Here is a 14,423-nt window from a genome sequence, read left to right on the forward strand (position 1 = left end):
AAACATTCCAACATGATATTTATAGGAGAATACCTGGGTCTTTGACGGACCTGTCCTCCATTTGGGCCAGGGATGGTGGGCTTGGCCCATCCATGTGGTATCATAAATCATAACGTGAATTCATATTTTTTTACACTCATAACATTTTTTTTTAAATTAAAGCACTATTTTAAAGATAATATAATTAAAACTAAATAATATGCGATAATCAAAATATACACACACACATATATATATATATATATATTATAATTGAGTAATAAAATAAAAAATGTACAAAATGATCACTAAAAAATAACTCATCTTAGAGTTTAAAAATAAAAATACTACTTAAATTGTTCAATATTTTTTCCTCAATTGATAGCATAGTTAATTCATCAAAATTTTCTTGTGGTATTGTTGATCGAAGATAATTTTTTTTATGAAATTTAACTTTGATATACTTTATTTTGCACTCAATAATTTAACCAGAAGACCAAGAATAACCAACAAAAATTTATAAACAATGCGAATAGTTGATAAATATTCATTTATTTTCTTTAATTAATTAATTAACTATAAAACCCCATTGAGTAAGATGATAAGTTTTTACATTGGTCCATTAAACCACTATGTAATAAAATTATGGAATAATTTTTTTTTATATTGGTCCTGGGAAAATAAATTTATATTGAGAAAAAAATTAGTAAACGACTTAGAAATAATAATTTTTATAACTAAATTTATCGAGAAGCCCAAGAATTATAAAAAAAAGTTTATATTAAGCACATGAAAAATAAATTTTTGTGATAGCAAGAAAAAAACGATTCAAGAATAATAAATTTTATAATAGATCAATTTACACTATTATTTAATAAGTTGTTTTTTTTTTTAAAATTTTTGGCCCCGAGAAAAATAGGCCCCCGTGTTGAATGATTCTTTGCCTCCAATAGAATCCCAAGTTGAATGATTCTTTGCCTCCAAGTGCATCGACGTACGCGTTGCGTGCTTGTATAATATTTTTTATAATTCATTTGATTTATATTTAAATGAGTATCAAAATATAATTGTAAGAAAAAGTGAGAGACTACATTGTAATTTTGATATATAAATTAAAAATAAATTGAAAAATAAAAGAATAAAAAAATGATTTATATGAGAATTGAACCTACAACCTAAACCCCCAAGACACAATGACTTTATCTACTGAACTACATATAACTTACATAAAATTTGAACATTTTATTAATATATATAATTATTAAAACAGACCATGACATCAAAGTTAGTTACTCTAAGTATCTCAAACTTAATAGAGTAATATAGATATATATGACGTAATGAAAGTTTTTAGATTAAAGTTAGAGTAGGTCCTCTTATGAGACGATATCACGAATCTTTATCTGTGAAATGGGTCAACCCTACCATATTCATAATAAAAAGTAATACTCATAGCATAAAAGTAATACTTTTTCATGGATGACCCAAATAAGAGATCCGTATCACAAAATACAACCCGTGAGACTGTCTCACACAAGTTTTTGCCTTAAAGTTATGAAAAAAAAAAAAAAAATTGGTTAAATTTTATTAAATCATGACCACGAGAAATGAGATGCTCCCTTAAAAAACACAGTTCTAAATATGTATTTAAAGGTAAATATTTATTAATATATATGTGTATTATTGATTTTTTTAATAGACCACACACATAATATTAACCTAAAAACTCTTGTGAGACAGTTATACTTTTATGCCAAAAATATTTCTTTTTATTGTAAATATGAGCGATGTTGACACATATTACAAATTTATTTTCGTGAAACCGTCTCACAAAAGACCTACTCATTATAACAATGCACACACAATACATTTGTAGAATGTGGACTATTGTTTATATGAATCATGATCATTAATAGATCAAGTTGATTCAAAAATTTTATTTTAGTTTTTAGTTATTATTCAAATAAAGATAATATAATTATATTACTATGTTATTTGTCAAAATAATATGTAAATTTAAAATTTTAAAATGAACTAAAATTATAATTATAAAAAAATTATATAAAAAATAAATAAAACATTTTCGTAAAGCCTAATTGATATTACATAATCGAATTATTAAGATTTCAACCTTAATAAAATATTTTCGTAAAAATAAATCGACATTACATAATAGAGAGTAGGTCTTTTGTGAGACGGTCTTACGAATCTTTATCTGTGAGACGAGTCAACCTTAACGATATTGACAATAAAAAGTAATATTTTTAACATAAAAAATAATATTTTTTCATAGATGACCTAAATAAAAGATTCATCTCATAAAACATGACTCGTAAAACCATCTCACATAATTTTAACCTATAATAGAACCACTGAAATCTCATTCTTTATATACTACGAGAACTAGTATAGATTTATATTATCATCCAATTCCCAATTATGCGACCCTTTATAGTTTCTCTCTTGTAAAAGAAATGAAATGATCACATTTGGCGCTTTTTGATAGTGCTCTCATAGACGCATCACCATGTTCGTAATCACCACTCGCTGTACACACTGTTCATCAACCGTTCAAGCCAGCGCGTGATATTTGGTCTCTTGTAAAGAAAGTGAAATCCAACTCTTCGACGCTTCAAATTCCATCAATCAGAAATGTTTCCGCCAGAAAGCAGAGTACGTCGCGATCGTTTCATTTTCAGTAAAATTAATCCGAAATTTACCTTTCAATGCTCTCTCCTTTTGATTTCTCGCGCTACCCTTCGATTTTTATCTGCTCGCGAAAACCTAGAAATCATTTGGTGTGTATTGCTCGAAGCACCGCCGCCTCAGCTGAAGTTCACAAAAGCCTGGAAAAGTTGGAGTTTTCTAGCTGATTGTTTTCGTCATTCTTCAGTTTGAGGTATTACCCGTGGTGTTCTTTTACTTTTTCCTTCTGGTAAAATGTTGGATGCATAGTCTTCACTGTCGATGAGTGTGAAGATGAATCATTTGTGCTTGGTCTGGTTTTTAAAGCAAATGCAATGAGATTATATTGACAAAAAAACAGGTGTGTAATGGGTAACGAAAATTGAATATGAGTAGGGAAAAGAAGGAAATTTTGTTGGGAAAGGAAAGGAAAATTTAAATAATGGGTTGTTTGTAGATTTTAACGTAGGGAAAAGAAAGGAAAATGTGTTATAGATTTAGAAGAAAATTTAAATTCCAAATTTGGTGAGCCTATTTGTGGGTAGGGTAGCGCTTTGAGCTTAAATATTTGTTGATTGTTGTGTTGCTGTATGATATTTTTCTAAGTTTTGCTCTCGAGGTAGTCATTTTGGTAAACAATCGTTTAAGTTCATGCAAATTCTTCTATCTATTACTGAAGATTGAGATTTGGTGAAACTATATAATCGCTCTCTCTAGATTGAGAGAAATTCATGGTTCGCTAATTGTTATCCAATTTTTCATTTGGTTAGTTCAAACTAAACTAATGCAGAGAAGATTCTTAGTATGTGCGTAAATTATTTAATCACATTTTTTTTTGAGTAATTGATTTTTCTTTGTTTGCAAGGATTGGAGGTTGAAAATGTCTCACAGAAGAGAAAGACGGAGTGACGGAAAAAGAGATTCTGAGATAGAAGCGCTAAGAGTCAGATACTTTAGAGAACTCAGAGATGAAAGAGTCAAGATAAGAGGTTCTGGGAGGCATCTCGTATGCCCTTACTGTCGACATAATGGAAGAAGAGAGTATGACTTCTGGGGGCTAAAAAAGCATGCAATTCGTATTGCTGATGACTCGAAAAGTGAAAGCTTCAGAGAAATAGCTCAACATTTGGGGCTACTCAAGTATTTGGATTGGTGTGCACCAATGGAGGGGATTTCATCATCATCAAGTAAAAGAATTCCCAATCGAATAAAGAGTCATCCAGATGACAAGAGCAAGTTAGAAAAACCTACAGAGAAAGCCATCTTGCCAATTGAACGCGATTCGGATTCCATATTGCTTGCACCTGTGCTTCCACATACTCATAAAGGTGGTGATGAACCTATTGTTTGGCCTTGGATGGCAGTTATTGCCAACCTTCCAGTTGAAAAAAAAGATGGAAGATATGTCGGTGACAGCGGAAGAGGACTCAAAGAGAAGTGGATAAGCCAAGGATACAATCCTGTGAAGGTTCATCCTCTGTGGAACTTTCAGGGTCACTCGGGTTATGCAGTTGTTGACTTTAGCAAAGATTGGGAAGGATTTAAGAATGCTATGGCATTTGAAAAGGCATTTGAAATGGATCATCGTGGGAAGAGGGATTGGTATGCAGCCAAAGACAGAGGAGATAAGATCTATGGTTGGCTTGCCCGTGAAGATGAATATAGATCAGGGGGGATTCTGGGTAAACACCTCCGGAAGAATGGAGATCTTAAGACTGTGTCTGACATACAAATTAATGAGAAGAGAAATAACATGAAACTTCTATCCAATTTGAGTGAGGCATTGGAATCGAAGAGCAAAAAATGCGAAGAAATAAAAGAGAACATCAGCAAGACTGAAATATTTGTTGGAGATAATTTGGCTCAAATGGAAGATATGGTTCGAAAATTTAACGAAGGTACTGTCTGCTAGTCAAATGTTAGTTCTGTTGAATGCTTTATTTGAAATTTAAATTATTTCACATGCATGTTCTGTGCAAAAATTCTCTCTTTATATCATGCTTTTATGTTAAACTAAAGAAATAAATTAATTCTTTATCAAAAGGCAATAACTAATTTCATTTGCTGTTTAATAAGAAATGAAAGGTGATAGTAATTTTTTTTCGGTTGCTGTTCAAATAAGAAATGAAGAAGATGCAGGACGATGCATCTGATCAGCTGAGGAAAATTTCCGAGGACCATGCGAGTAGTAAAGCAGAGTTGGAGGCTCAGAGAGAAGTGCTGAAATCGAGGGAGAAAGAATTAAAAGGACGTCAGCATCTGAATCAGAATGAAAGGAGGAAGCTCTTTGAACAAAAGAAAATGGTAATACATATACAAAGTGTTTTTATCCATTCATTACTTCTGATGTCACAGAAAATCAAAGAAATTGGGTGAACCAAGGACTAACCCACACCCCATTCATGGAATGTGATACATTACTTTTCATACTGTTTGGAGCTGGGGGGCTTCGGGTCAGGTTACTTTTCACTCTACAAAGCAGAAACAAAATAATGTCCCCCCAATTATTGAAGATGTAGGGTTTGCTTGCTTGGACATTCATGCGCTGTTTGCAATTTCATAAATTTGAGCTAAGAAAAAGATATTTTCACGAGTCGTAGAAATGTTATACTGGTTTCTGGTCTTGTGATTGAATAACATGTCAATCTAGAATCAAAAGTTTAATATCTACAGATTTTTTCTGTTTTTCTCCCTTGTAGTCTTAAATTCCGGAGAATGTCTTTAATGCATGCACAAGTTTTCAAGCTGGATTGCATAGGGTGGAGGTTGGTAAATGAGGAGTCCAGTTCATGTGATGTATTTAGCTGTGGGTTGAGAGTCATGGTCTTATATGAGCCAACACCATATCCACCTCATTGGCATATTTTCTGGGGATGCTGGTGTTGGCCTTAGGTCTAGATTAATCTAGGTCTTTCCACTACTTAATAACCATACTTCCACTTAACCTGATGTTTACTTGAAGATGTAAGATCATTTCGACCTTTGTGGCTGTATTGTAATAGATGACCATTCCTGCAAATTTCTTGGTACTTTCAACAGAAAACTTTGAAATATTCGAATGACCAGATGACTTTCCGCAGATTGAGATGGCTATTAGAGAACAAAAGAATGCTGATGATGAGATGCTGAAACTTGCAGAGGATCAAAAGGTCCTGCGTACCTGTTGTCCCTTTAAACTGCTGTCTTGGACAAAGGAATTTCATATATTTCTCTTATCGGATACGTTTGTTTTTTTATTTTTATGTTTGCTTACAGAGAGATAAGGAGCTTCTTCATAAAAAGATAATTGAACTTGAAGTAAAGCTAGATCAAAAGCAAGCTCTGGAGTTGCAGATCGAGCGATTGAGGGGTGCTGTTGAAGTGATGAAGCACATGACTGAAGGAAGTGAAGACGATGAGAAGAAATTAAAGTCAATTGTAGAGGAGCTTCAAGAAAAAGAAGATGAACTTGAAGGTCTTGAATCCCTAAATCAAGCTCTTATTGTTAAAGAGAGAAATACCAATGATGAGTTGCAAGAGGCTCGCAAAGTGCTAATCAGTGTGAGTTTTTCCGTAATTTTTATTGTAGACCATAGAATAAATCCATTTTCTTTTTCCTTCATTTCTTATTAAATGGAAACTATGTTTTTATTAAGCTGCAAGTTTTAAACTGCATGGCTTCATTTAATACTAATTGGGAACTAGTGACTGTTGTTGGGATTATTATTTTTTAGCACCCCAGAAGTACAAGTGGTAGTATGGGCATTATATGTACAAGGTCACTTAGCATGACTAGATTTTCATGAGTAAAAGATGCTACTATTTTATTTTATTTCTAGCTCTTCCAGAGATGTATTATGTGTTTTGTGTAAATGTGTTTCCAGAGATGATTTTGGAAAATGCAATGTGTAAATGTGTTGCCAGAGATGATTTTGGAAAATGTAATATATGTTTGGTGTTGTTTTTTGAAAGAGACATGTCTTCCATTTTGTATAAGAACATGAGTTGGATTAGTAAATCACATCATGTATATCTATCCTTTTTGTAGTATAGTGTGGGTTATTTCAAAGTCTAGATTTTCAAGCAAGCAGGTTTGGATGGTTTGGGTTAATGTCTTTGCCAGATTAGACAATACTTTCTTGATGTGGAGTGAAATTCTTAAATATCATGAATCCTGCATATCTCTTTGAATTATTTTTATGATCCTAATCTTGTCCATGCCAATTTATCTTTACACAAATAATTATGTGTGATGAGTTTCAAAGAACTAGCTGAAGAAAGTTGATTTTATACTTAAATAAATTACAGAATGTGTGTGTTTGATAACACATTGCATGTATTTAATACAAAGATTTTTTTAAAACATGTTTATGTTATTATTCTTTCTTTTCTATCTTTTACATATGAACATTTATTCATGTTTTTATTTTATTCACATTGGTCTTTACTAGCTTGCCATAGACATATATAATCACTCGGCAATCCTTCTTTTGTTTAATCAACTAGTTCATCTCTTTTCAAATAATTTTTCAATCCAAGGGGTGAAAGATTACTTAAAAAATACAATATCAGATATGGTCCATGCAGGATTCACTATATTTGTGCAGGTTGTGTATTTGTGGTAAGATCTGAGTGCCGCTGTTTTACGTTGTAAACTTTGTTTTTTTAATTTTCTTTATTTTGTAATTAAATATTGGAGCTGGAGCTGACTATGCTTGAGTTCGAACTGCTAACTGAAGCCAGGATTGTCTTTTAAAACTGGAACAAAAATTGTTTTCTAGTTTCCTCTCAAAGTAGGGAGCAGAACCAAGGACTTATGGCCACCACCACTTGGCGAAAGGGAGAGGCATGGGTTCAAACCCATGTAAAAGCAAAACAATCCCCCACCCCACCCCATTGTGTAATAATAATAAAAAAAAAACACCAAGGACTTGTGATCCGCTGTGATTCCTATAAATGGGAACCTTGATCTGGAGCCGAAAGCATAAGGAATTAAAATCTTTGACCCAAGTTTGTTAGGTACCAAGTATGTATAGTCATCATAACTCATAATATAAATTACTGATTTGTGTAAATCAATTTTAATCTCTATTTTTATTTTTTCCCATATGGAAAAAGAAAAATTCCAAATATTTAGTAAGGTAATTATTAAAAATGTTTGATTATCTCGAGTGCTGCACGTGCTGTTTGTTTTCTTGATTATTGGTGAGTATTAGCAAATTCGATTAAAGAGAGTAAGGGAACCACAATATTTTCAGTTCAAGAAATATGGTCAGACCTACTCAGTGTCATGATAAAACATTTTGACGTGAGTGTGGTGCTGTGTAGTTACCTATTTCGTCATTTAGCATCTGATGTCTATAACGTTATTTCTTATTAGTGTTTGTGGGATACCCGTGCCAACATCCGTGTGAAGAAGATGGGTGAGCTTGATGTGAAGCCATTTTTCCGTGTTGCAAAGAGACGATATTCTGATAAAGAAGAAGCACTTGAAAAAGCAGCAGAGATATGCTCCTTATGGGAGGATTACCTCAGGGATCCTGGATGGCATCCATACAAAGTCATCTGTGTTGGCGGAAAACACAAGGTATGCTTTTCATAGCAATGGCAACTTGAATTTCTGATTCATAATTTCTGCGTTCTGCATTGTTGATAGCTCCAAAAAAAAAACCTATTCAAATACGTACTCAAATGATCTGAAATCACGTAGAAATTCAAATGTTGGCCATTCTTTGAATGTTTGACCATTTTGCATTATAAGATCTGAATCTTCTTATTTATTGATCATGAATTTGTGATCTTGTAATTTTCTTATTTCCTTTTCCTTTTTTATTTCAGCCCGTTTGTATATCCATCTTACGTGCATATCTCTATTAGATTCCTCCAAGTCCATTTCTATTCAAAATTTGTCATTTCCTCACTCCATCTGCTTATTAATCTCCAATTTTGAATTTTGTGGGTTCTTATGGATTCCTCCAAATATCTGCCATAAGGCTCAGCGTTTTATCAATCTGTATGGTTGGTCGCATTTCTTGATTCGTCCCTAACCTAGCATTATACTCACCATAACGAAACTGAATATTTTCATTAAAAATCCACATTATTATTTTCTTCATGACATTTATTGTTAGGAAATACTTGATGAGGACGATGAAAAGTTAAAAGAATTGAAGACTGAACTGGGGGACGAAATATATGAAGATGTCACAGTTGCCTTGAATGAGATGAATGAGTACAACCCAAGTGGTAGGTATCCAGTGCCGGAGCTGTGGAATACAAAGGAAAAGAGGAAGGCATCACTGGCTGAAGGAATTCGACATCTGCTCAAACGATGGAAACTTTTCAAAGCGAAAAGCTGGAGAAACTAAGTTTGGTATTCACAGCTTTCGTATTCCCACTTAAATTTAGGTTTCTGGCTCGAGAAGTATTGCGTTATCTTCAATTGCTGTTGAACGTTTTTCAGATACTTTCGACTTATTTGACATATGGCATTATCTTGCATCAATTCCTTGATTCAATACTTAAATATTGAAGAAATATTTTTTCTTTTCAATTTTTGTTAGTAATTACATAATTTTTTTATAAACTAATCTTGGTACCATGTAAAATATGACCTTATACAAAATTTCAAACCGTAGCACTTTAAAAGCTTGTAAACAAGAATAAAAAAGAAATAAATGGAGAAAAAGATTTGGAAATCTAGGAAATAGAAGTAGGGGAATTGGGGGGAAATTCAGGGAAAAGGGAGTCCTTTGGGACTTATTTCAAAAAAAAGGATTGAGAATGTCAATTTACGTAAATGTCATTGTATTTTAAGTTTAAAATTGATGAACCTTTCTTCACTTCTCTAAACTTCTTCACTTTACCTTCAACCCTACGCAGTCGACTTCACTCGTTTTCCCGTCGATTAAATCCGCGCTTGTGAATCGACGAAACACTTCTTCAATTTATTTTTTTGCAACGCATCCGAGAAATGGCTGATCAAATATGGTATGTTCACTTTTATTCTGTTATTTGATACTTCGTTCGTGTGTTGAGAAAGAAATGGTAGAACCGTCGTGTTGAGGAAGAAAGGGTGCGTGTGTTGAGATGTTGAGGAAGAAAGGACTTCTTGGTCGACCAAGCGAGGGTTGGTCGACCAACGCTTGGTCGACCAACCCTCGCTTGGTCAACCAAGAAGCCCTGGTCGACGAAGAAGCTGTGGTGGACCAAACTTTGGGTTGGTCGACCAAGCGTGGGTTGGTCGACCAACGCTTGCTGGTTCAGTGTAACATTAATTTTTATTCTAATATATTTGTATTTGTGACAGGTATATTTGCCGAGAAAACTAGGCAGGGATGCAAGAATCAAGATATAAAGAGGTTTCGGAGAAGATTTTTCATACCTCAACAACGACGAGAGAGCCCTTTTTTTGGAGCAGTCTCCTTTTGGTAATTTGGTTAGGTATCATAGAGATTTAAATATTTCTAGTCAAATTATGTGGTATTTGATGAGTAATCAGATAGTTGACACGAGTAGTGATGAGTTTTGGATGGTGGTGCGCAAGAGGCCGGTTAGATTTTTTTTATTAGAGTATTGTTTAATAACCGGCCTCGATTGCGGTACAAAGCCTGTAGATGTACCAGAGGGAGGTGTCTTTGGCTCCAGACACCTTGGCGGTAAGTCTGAGATTGTTTTGAGTGAATTGTAGGCAAATATGAGTGTTCAAGTGCAGAATGAGAATGGTGTAGACGTGGAGAAGTTAAAGATGACTGGTCTTTACTTATGTTGTTTTGTGTTCGGTGAGGGGACTAGGAAAAAAACGAATAAGATCGACCCTAAATACCTGAGGCTTATAGATGATTTGGATAGGTTTAACAGCTGATGCGGTCCGATTTTTGAAGAAGGACCTTTTAGGGCGATATAATTACCTCACCGAGGCACAGGGTCGGAAAGAAGTTGATGGCAGCTTCCTTGTCGGTGGTTTTGTGCTGCCTCTGCAGGTATATTATTTTTTGAATTTAAAACTAGATTTGTTATCTTTATTTCTACTAATAACATTGTTATAAATTTATGTTACAGATCCTCGCTTATGAATATTATCCGAGCATGGCAAAAAAGTTTGCAAGGAGAAGAGATGTGGACGGTTTGATGTTGCCTAGGATGTTTCAGTGGGTGACTAACACGTGGCCGTCAAACCGTGCCCCAACTACTGTTGATGTCACTGCAGCCTTTGATGATTGTGCTATAGATGTAAATAATATAAATTGATTTGATATAATAAATGTGTACTTAATTTTTAATTAATCTGATACGTTATTAATTAAATGTAGGATTGTCTTGGATGTTTGACTCCTACTCCCGAGGAGCTCGTTTCAGTGTATTATACGACCGGGGATTTTGTTGATTCTGCGCCCGATGTGGTCACCACTCGGGTACTCGAGCTCTGGAGGCAGGGTCAGACAGTCATATGTAGTGAGCACCCTCTGGATTCTCCCTCAGTCCAGCACATGCATTTTGCACATTCAACTCCCTCTGTCCAGCACACGCCTTCTGCACATGCATCTCCTGACGTTTCCGGCACCCGTCCTGGTGATCTCAATAGATCCAGCTCTAGCACCAGTTCTCCTATGCGTACGGGTCCTAGAGTCCACTTTGGACTCAATCTTTCCCGCCGCCCATCACCCTTGGAGTATCGTTTCGAGTGGCGATTGACTGCGTTAGAGGATTCTGTTACGTCCATGCATGTTAAGATATCGGCAGAATTTATTGAGACCAGAGCGTCTGTCAGGAGTATAAATCAAGCTATAGTTGACTTGAAATCGAGTTTCAATCTTGGTCTCGATGAGTTGAGATTGAGTTTGACTGACCAGATTACAGCTGGTTTTGCTGAGATGAGGTCTAACATGCTAAGCGCAGCAGGACAAAGATTATAGCATAGCCTATACCAGAGGGCGGAAGAGGAAAGCATCCGATGTAGATTTTGGTGAGTTAATTTTATTAATTATATTTATGTTTATGTAATATAATGATTTAGTACAATTCTCATAATTATTTTAATTTGTTTAATGTGCGCTTTTAGATGTGGATGATAATCTGGCCAAGGAAATTGGCAGTACTAGCCAAACACTACATATATTTGAGCCTAACCTTCCGGTCATTACAGAGGAGTCCTCAGAAGGTGAGTTAATGCACTTTTTTGATTTGATATTTATGTATAGTATATTAAACAACAAATTTTTTATTTTTAGATATTCAAGTGGCTCCGTATTCGCGTAAGTCAGGTGGCGAGGCGACCACGTCGAGAGGTTATTACACTAAACCTTGTCTATTCATATTTGCATTTAAGTTATTATTTTAATTTGTTGAATGTATGCTGTTAGGTGTGACTGATAATTTGGGTAGGGAAATTGGCAGTAGTAGCCAAACCCAACAGATATTTGAGCCTAACCTTCAAGTCATTCCAGAGGAGTCCGCAGGAGGTGAGGTAATGCACATTTTTTATATTTATATTTATGTATAGTATATTTAACAATATACTTTATGTTTTTAGATATTCAAGTGACTCCAGATGCGCGTATGTCAGGAGGCGAGGCGACCACGTCGAGAGATTATTAAACTATACCTTGTTTATTGTTCATATTTGCATTAAAGTTGTTACAATTGATCATTTTATAGATGACGGTGTGAGGCCACTTGCGGAGACCGTGACACTGAAGGTAAACAACTCGCTTGCGCGAGTTAGGGCATCGATGCTCGACCGTTCGCCTAGTAGGATTCGAGGTTTTTACGCCGAATATGAGAAGTCGTTCTACGGGCCCATGGCGATCGCAAACTCGCGTGTCACTGTCTCTGTAAGCTTTTAAATAAATCTTTTATAAAGTTTAAATTTGTAGAGAACTTCTTTTAAAACATTGAAAACCTTTTGTTACGTTGAATTCAGCACATCGGCGAAGCTCTCTGTGGATTGCTTGAGATGCAGATCCGACATCCTGAAGTGATGTCGGTAGATGATTCGTTGATGGACAGACATTTCTACGGTGCGATCTCAGTTTTGGCCGAAGCTAAAGATATCAATTTCGACATAAATCTGGCACGGATTGTGAGCAAAGTCAAAGGTAGTGATCCAGAATGGCCGTGTCTCTCGTGAGAAAAGGCACGAAGAATTCTCATCCCTGTCTACACAGATCGGCGCTGGTTTTTGCTAAAACTCGTGACAGGGGTGAATAAGTACATTATATATGACTTGCAGCGAAGGCACGATCCCAATTTCAAAGATCTGAATGAAGAAATAGAGCCTATACTTATAAACGCTGCTCGTCTGCTATCCATTGTTCGGAACAACCCACACCCCGAGAGGCCATGGAATATAAAACTACATGAAAAATTCCGTGCCAAGATTATACAGTACGTTGTCAACTTTTTATTTAAAATATAATAACGTCATTATTCTTTTTTTTAATATTAAAATAAATATTAACTTCTCATTTTTTCCTTTTTTCACAGTGAAGATTCGGGAGCATTTGTGTTAGCTGTTGCTGGATACTTTTTGTCTAGGAAGAGTGCGCAAGTAGTACTAACTTTAGATGATAGATTAGTATCTAAGTTTAGATATTTTTTAGCCTGTAATATGTTCCTTAATGATTGGTGATTATTGTGATGTATCAGACAATTTTATGTCATTATTGAAAAATCGTTTCTTATGTAATTATTTGGGGTTTTTTTGTTGGTCGACCACTTTCATTTTTGGTCGATTAATAGACTTTTTTGGTCGATCACTCTCCTTTTTGGTCGACCAATAGCTTGTCTGGTCGACCAAAAAGCTAGAATGGTCGACCATTAGATTTTGTTGGTCGACCACCACTGTCCTTTTGGTCGACCATTGTTTTTTAGGTTTTAGGGTTTAGGATTTTTTAGGGTTTAGGGTTTAGACCCATAAATTCATAATTCATCGTATAAAAAACATATGAATCACTGAATCACAATCTCATACTTATGTTACATTTTAAAAAAATATAAATCGTAATTTCAAGATTATGTTATATATTTTAATTTACATATGAATCACTGGATCAAAATCTCAGTATTTTGTTACATTATAAAAAACAAGATTATGTTATATGTTTTAAGTTAAATGTGAATCGTGGAATCACAATCGAACTATTTTGTTATATTTTTTAAAAATATAAATCGTAATTTCAAGATTATGTTATATATTTTAATTTACACATGAATAACTGGATCACAATCTCAGTATTTTGTTACATTATAAAAAACATGATTATGTTATACGTTTTAAGTTAAATGTGAATCGTGGAATCACAATCGAACTATTTTGTTATATTTTTTAAAAAATATAAATCGTAATTTCAAGATTATGTTATATATTTTAATTTACATATGAATCACTGGATCACAATCTCAGTATTTTAATAATCGACATGTGTCACAATCTGCCAACGATCTCACAACAAAAAATATGAATCGTAATTGCATTACCTTACATATTTTAATTTACATATGAATAACGGAATCATAATCTCACAACTATCCTAATTTCACAATAATGTTACATATTTTTGACAATTATTAATATCTATTTAAAAAAAAAATAAAACTAATGGTCGACCATCAAGCTAATGGTTGACCATGAGCTTGATGGTCGACCATAGTTTATCAAGCTCATGGTCGACCATCACCCTCATGGTCGACCGATAGCTTGATGGTCGACCAAAGAAAAATAATGGTCGACCATGAAGCTAATGGTCGACCATGAGCTTGAAAGTCGACCAAAAAAAACT

The 14,423-nt window shown here is 34.4% G+C and overlaps 2 protein-coding genes and 1 long non-coding RNA gene across 5 annotated transcripts; all 3 read left to right on the top strand.

Moving 5' to 3' along the window:
- Positions 1 to 2,628: 2,628 nt before the first annotated feature.
- LOC142543085 (factor of DNA methylation 4-like) lies at positions 2,629 to 9,148 on the top strand. Its single transcript, XM_075650098.1, has 7 exons — positions 2,629 to 2,878; positions 3,530 to 4,562; positions 4,787 to 4,968; positions 5,745 to 5,813; positions 5,920 to 6,204; positions 8,024 to 8,230; positions 8,775 to 9,148. The coding sequence occupies exons 2-7, from the start codon at positions 3,545 to 3,547 to the stop codon at positions 9,009 to 9,011; spliced, it is 1,998 nt and encodes a 665-aa protein (XP_075506213.1). The 5' UTR covers positions 2,629 to 2,878; positions 3,530 to 3,544; the 3' UTR covers positions 9,012 to 9,148.
- A 584-nt stretch (positions 9,149 to 9,732) lies between these two features.
- On the top strand, positions 9,733 to 11,558 carry LOC142541826 (uncharacterized). Its single transcript, XM_075648283.1, has 7 exons — positions 9,733 to 9,862; positions 9,953 to 10,004; positions 10,087 to 10,195; positions 10,334 to 10,397; positions 10,495 to 10,625; positions 10,705 to 10,875; positions 10,956 to 11,558. Exons 1-7 carry the CDS (start codon positions 9,733 to 9,735, stop codon positions 11,556 to 11,558), a joined length of 1,260 nt encoding a protein of 419 aa, XP_075504398.1.
- Positions 11,559 to 11,639: 81 nt separating this feature from the next.
- Positions 11,640 to 13,233, top strand: LOC142541549 (uncharacterized). 3 transcript variants are annotated; one of them, XR_012819386.1, is made up of 6 exons: positions 11,640 to 11,803; positions 11,874 to 11,930; positions 12,006 to 12,109; positions 12,176 to 12,476; positions 12,566 to 13,029; positions 13,129 to 13,233. It is a non-coding gene; the product is annotated as an uncharacterized LOC142541549 (long non-coding RNA). The 3 variants fall into 3 exon arrangements; XR_012819385.1 differs by having other exon boundaries at positions 11,641 to 11,803; positions 12,006 to 12,104; XR_012819387.1 differs by lacking the exon at positions 11,874 to 11,930 and having other exon boundaries at positions 11,642 to 11,803.
- Positions 13,234 to 14,423: the final 1,190 nt, after the last annotated feature.

This window comes from Primulina tabacum, chromosome 4, assembly GCF_025594145.1.
Source record: "Primulina tabacum isolate GXHZ01 chromosome 4, ASM2559414v2, whole genome shotgun sequence".
Lineage (NCBI taxonomy): Eukaryota > Viridiplantae > Streptophyta > Magnoliopsida > Lamiales > Gesneriaceae > Primulina > Primulina tabacum.

Excerpts from the sequence above, each read along its gene's own strand:
- LOC142543085 (XM_075650098.1), top strand. The coding sequence starts at position 3,545 with ATGTCTCACAGAAGAGAAAGACGGAGTGACGGAAAAAGAGATTCTGAG. Across the intron at positions 4,969-5,744 it reads TCTTTGAACAAAAGAAAATG|ATTGAGATGGCTATTAGAGA; the intron begins GTAATACATATA and ends GACTTTCCGCAG. Across the intron at positions 6,205-8,023 it reads CTCGCAAAGTGCTAATCAGT|TGTTTGTGGGATACCCGTGC; the intron begins GTGAGTTTTTCC and ends ATTTCTTATTAG.
- LOC142541826 (XM_075648283.1), top strand. The coding sequence starts at position 9,733 with ATGTTGAGGAAGAAAGGACTTCTTGGTCGACCAAGCGAGGGTTGGTCG. Across the intron at positions 10,196-10,333 it reads TGGTGGTGCGCAAGAGGCCG|GCAAATATGAGTGTTCAAGT; the intron begins GTTAGATTTTTT and ends AGTGAATTGTAG. Across the intron at positions 10,626-10,704 it reads GTTTTGTGCTGCCTCTGCAG|ATCCTCGCTTATGAATATTA; the intron begins GTATATTATTTT and ends TTTATGTTACAG.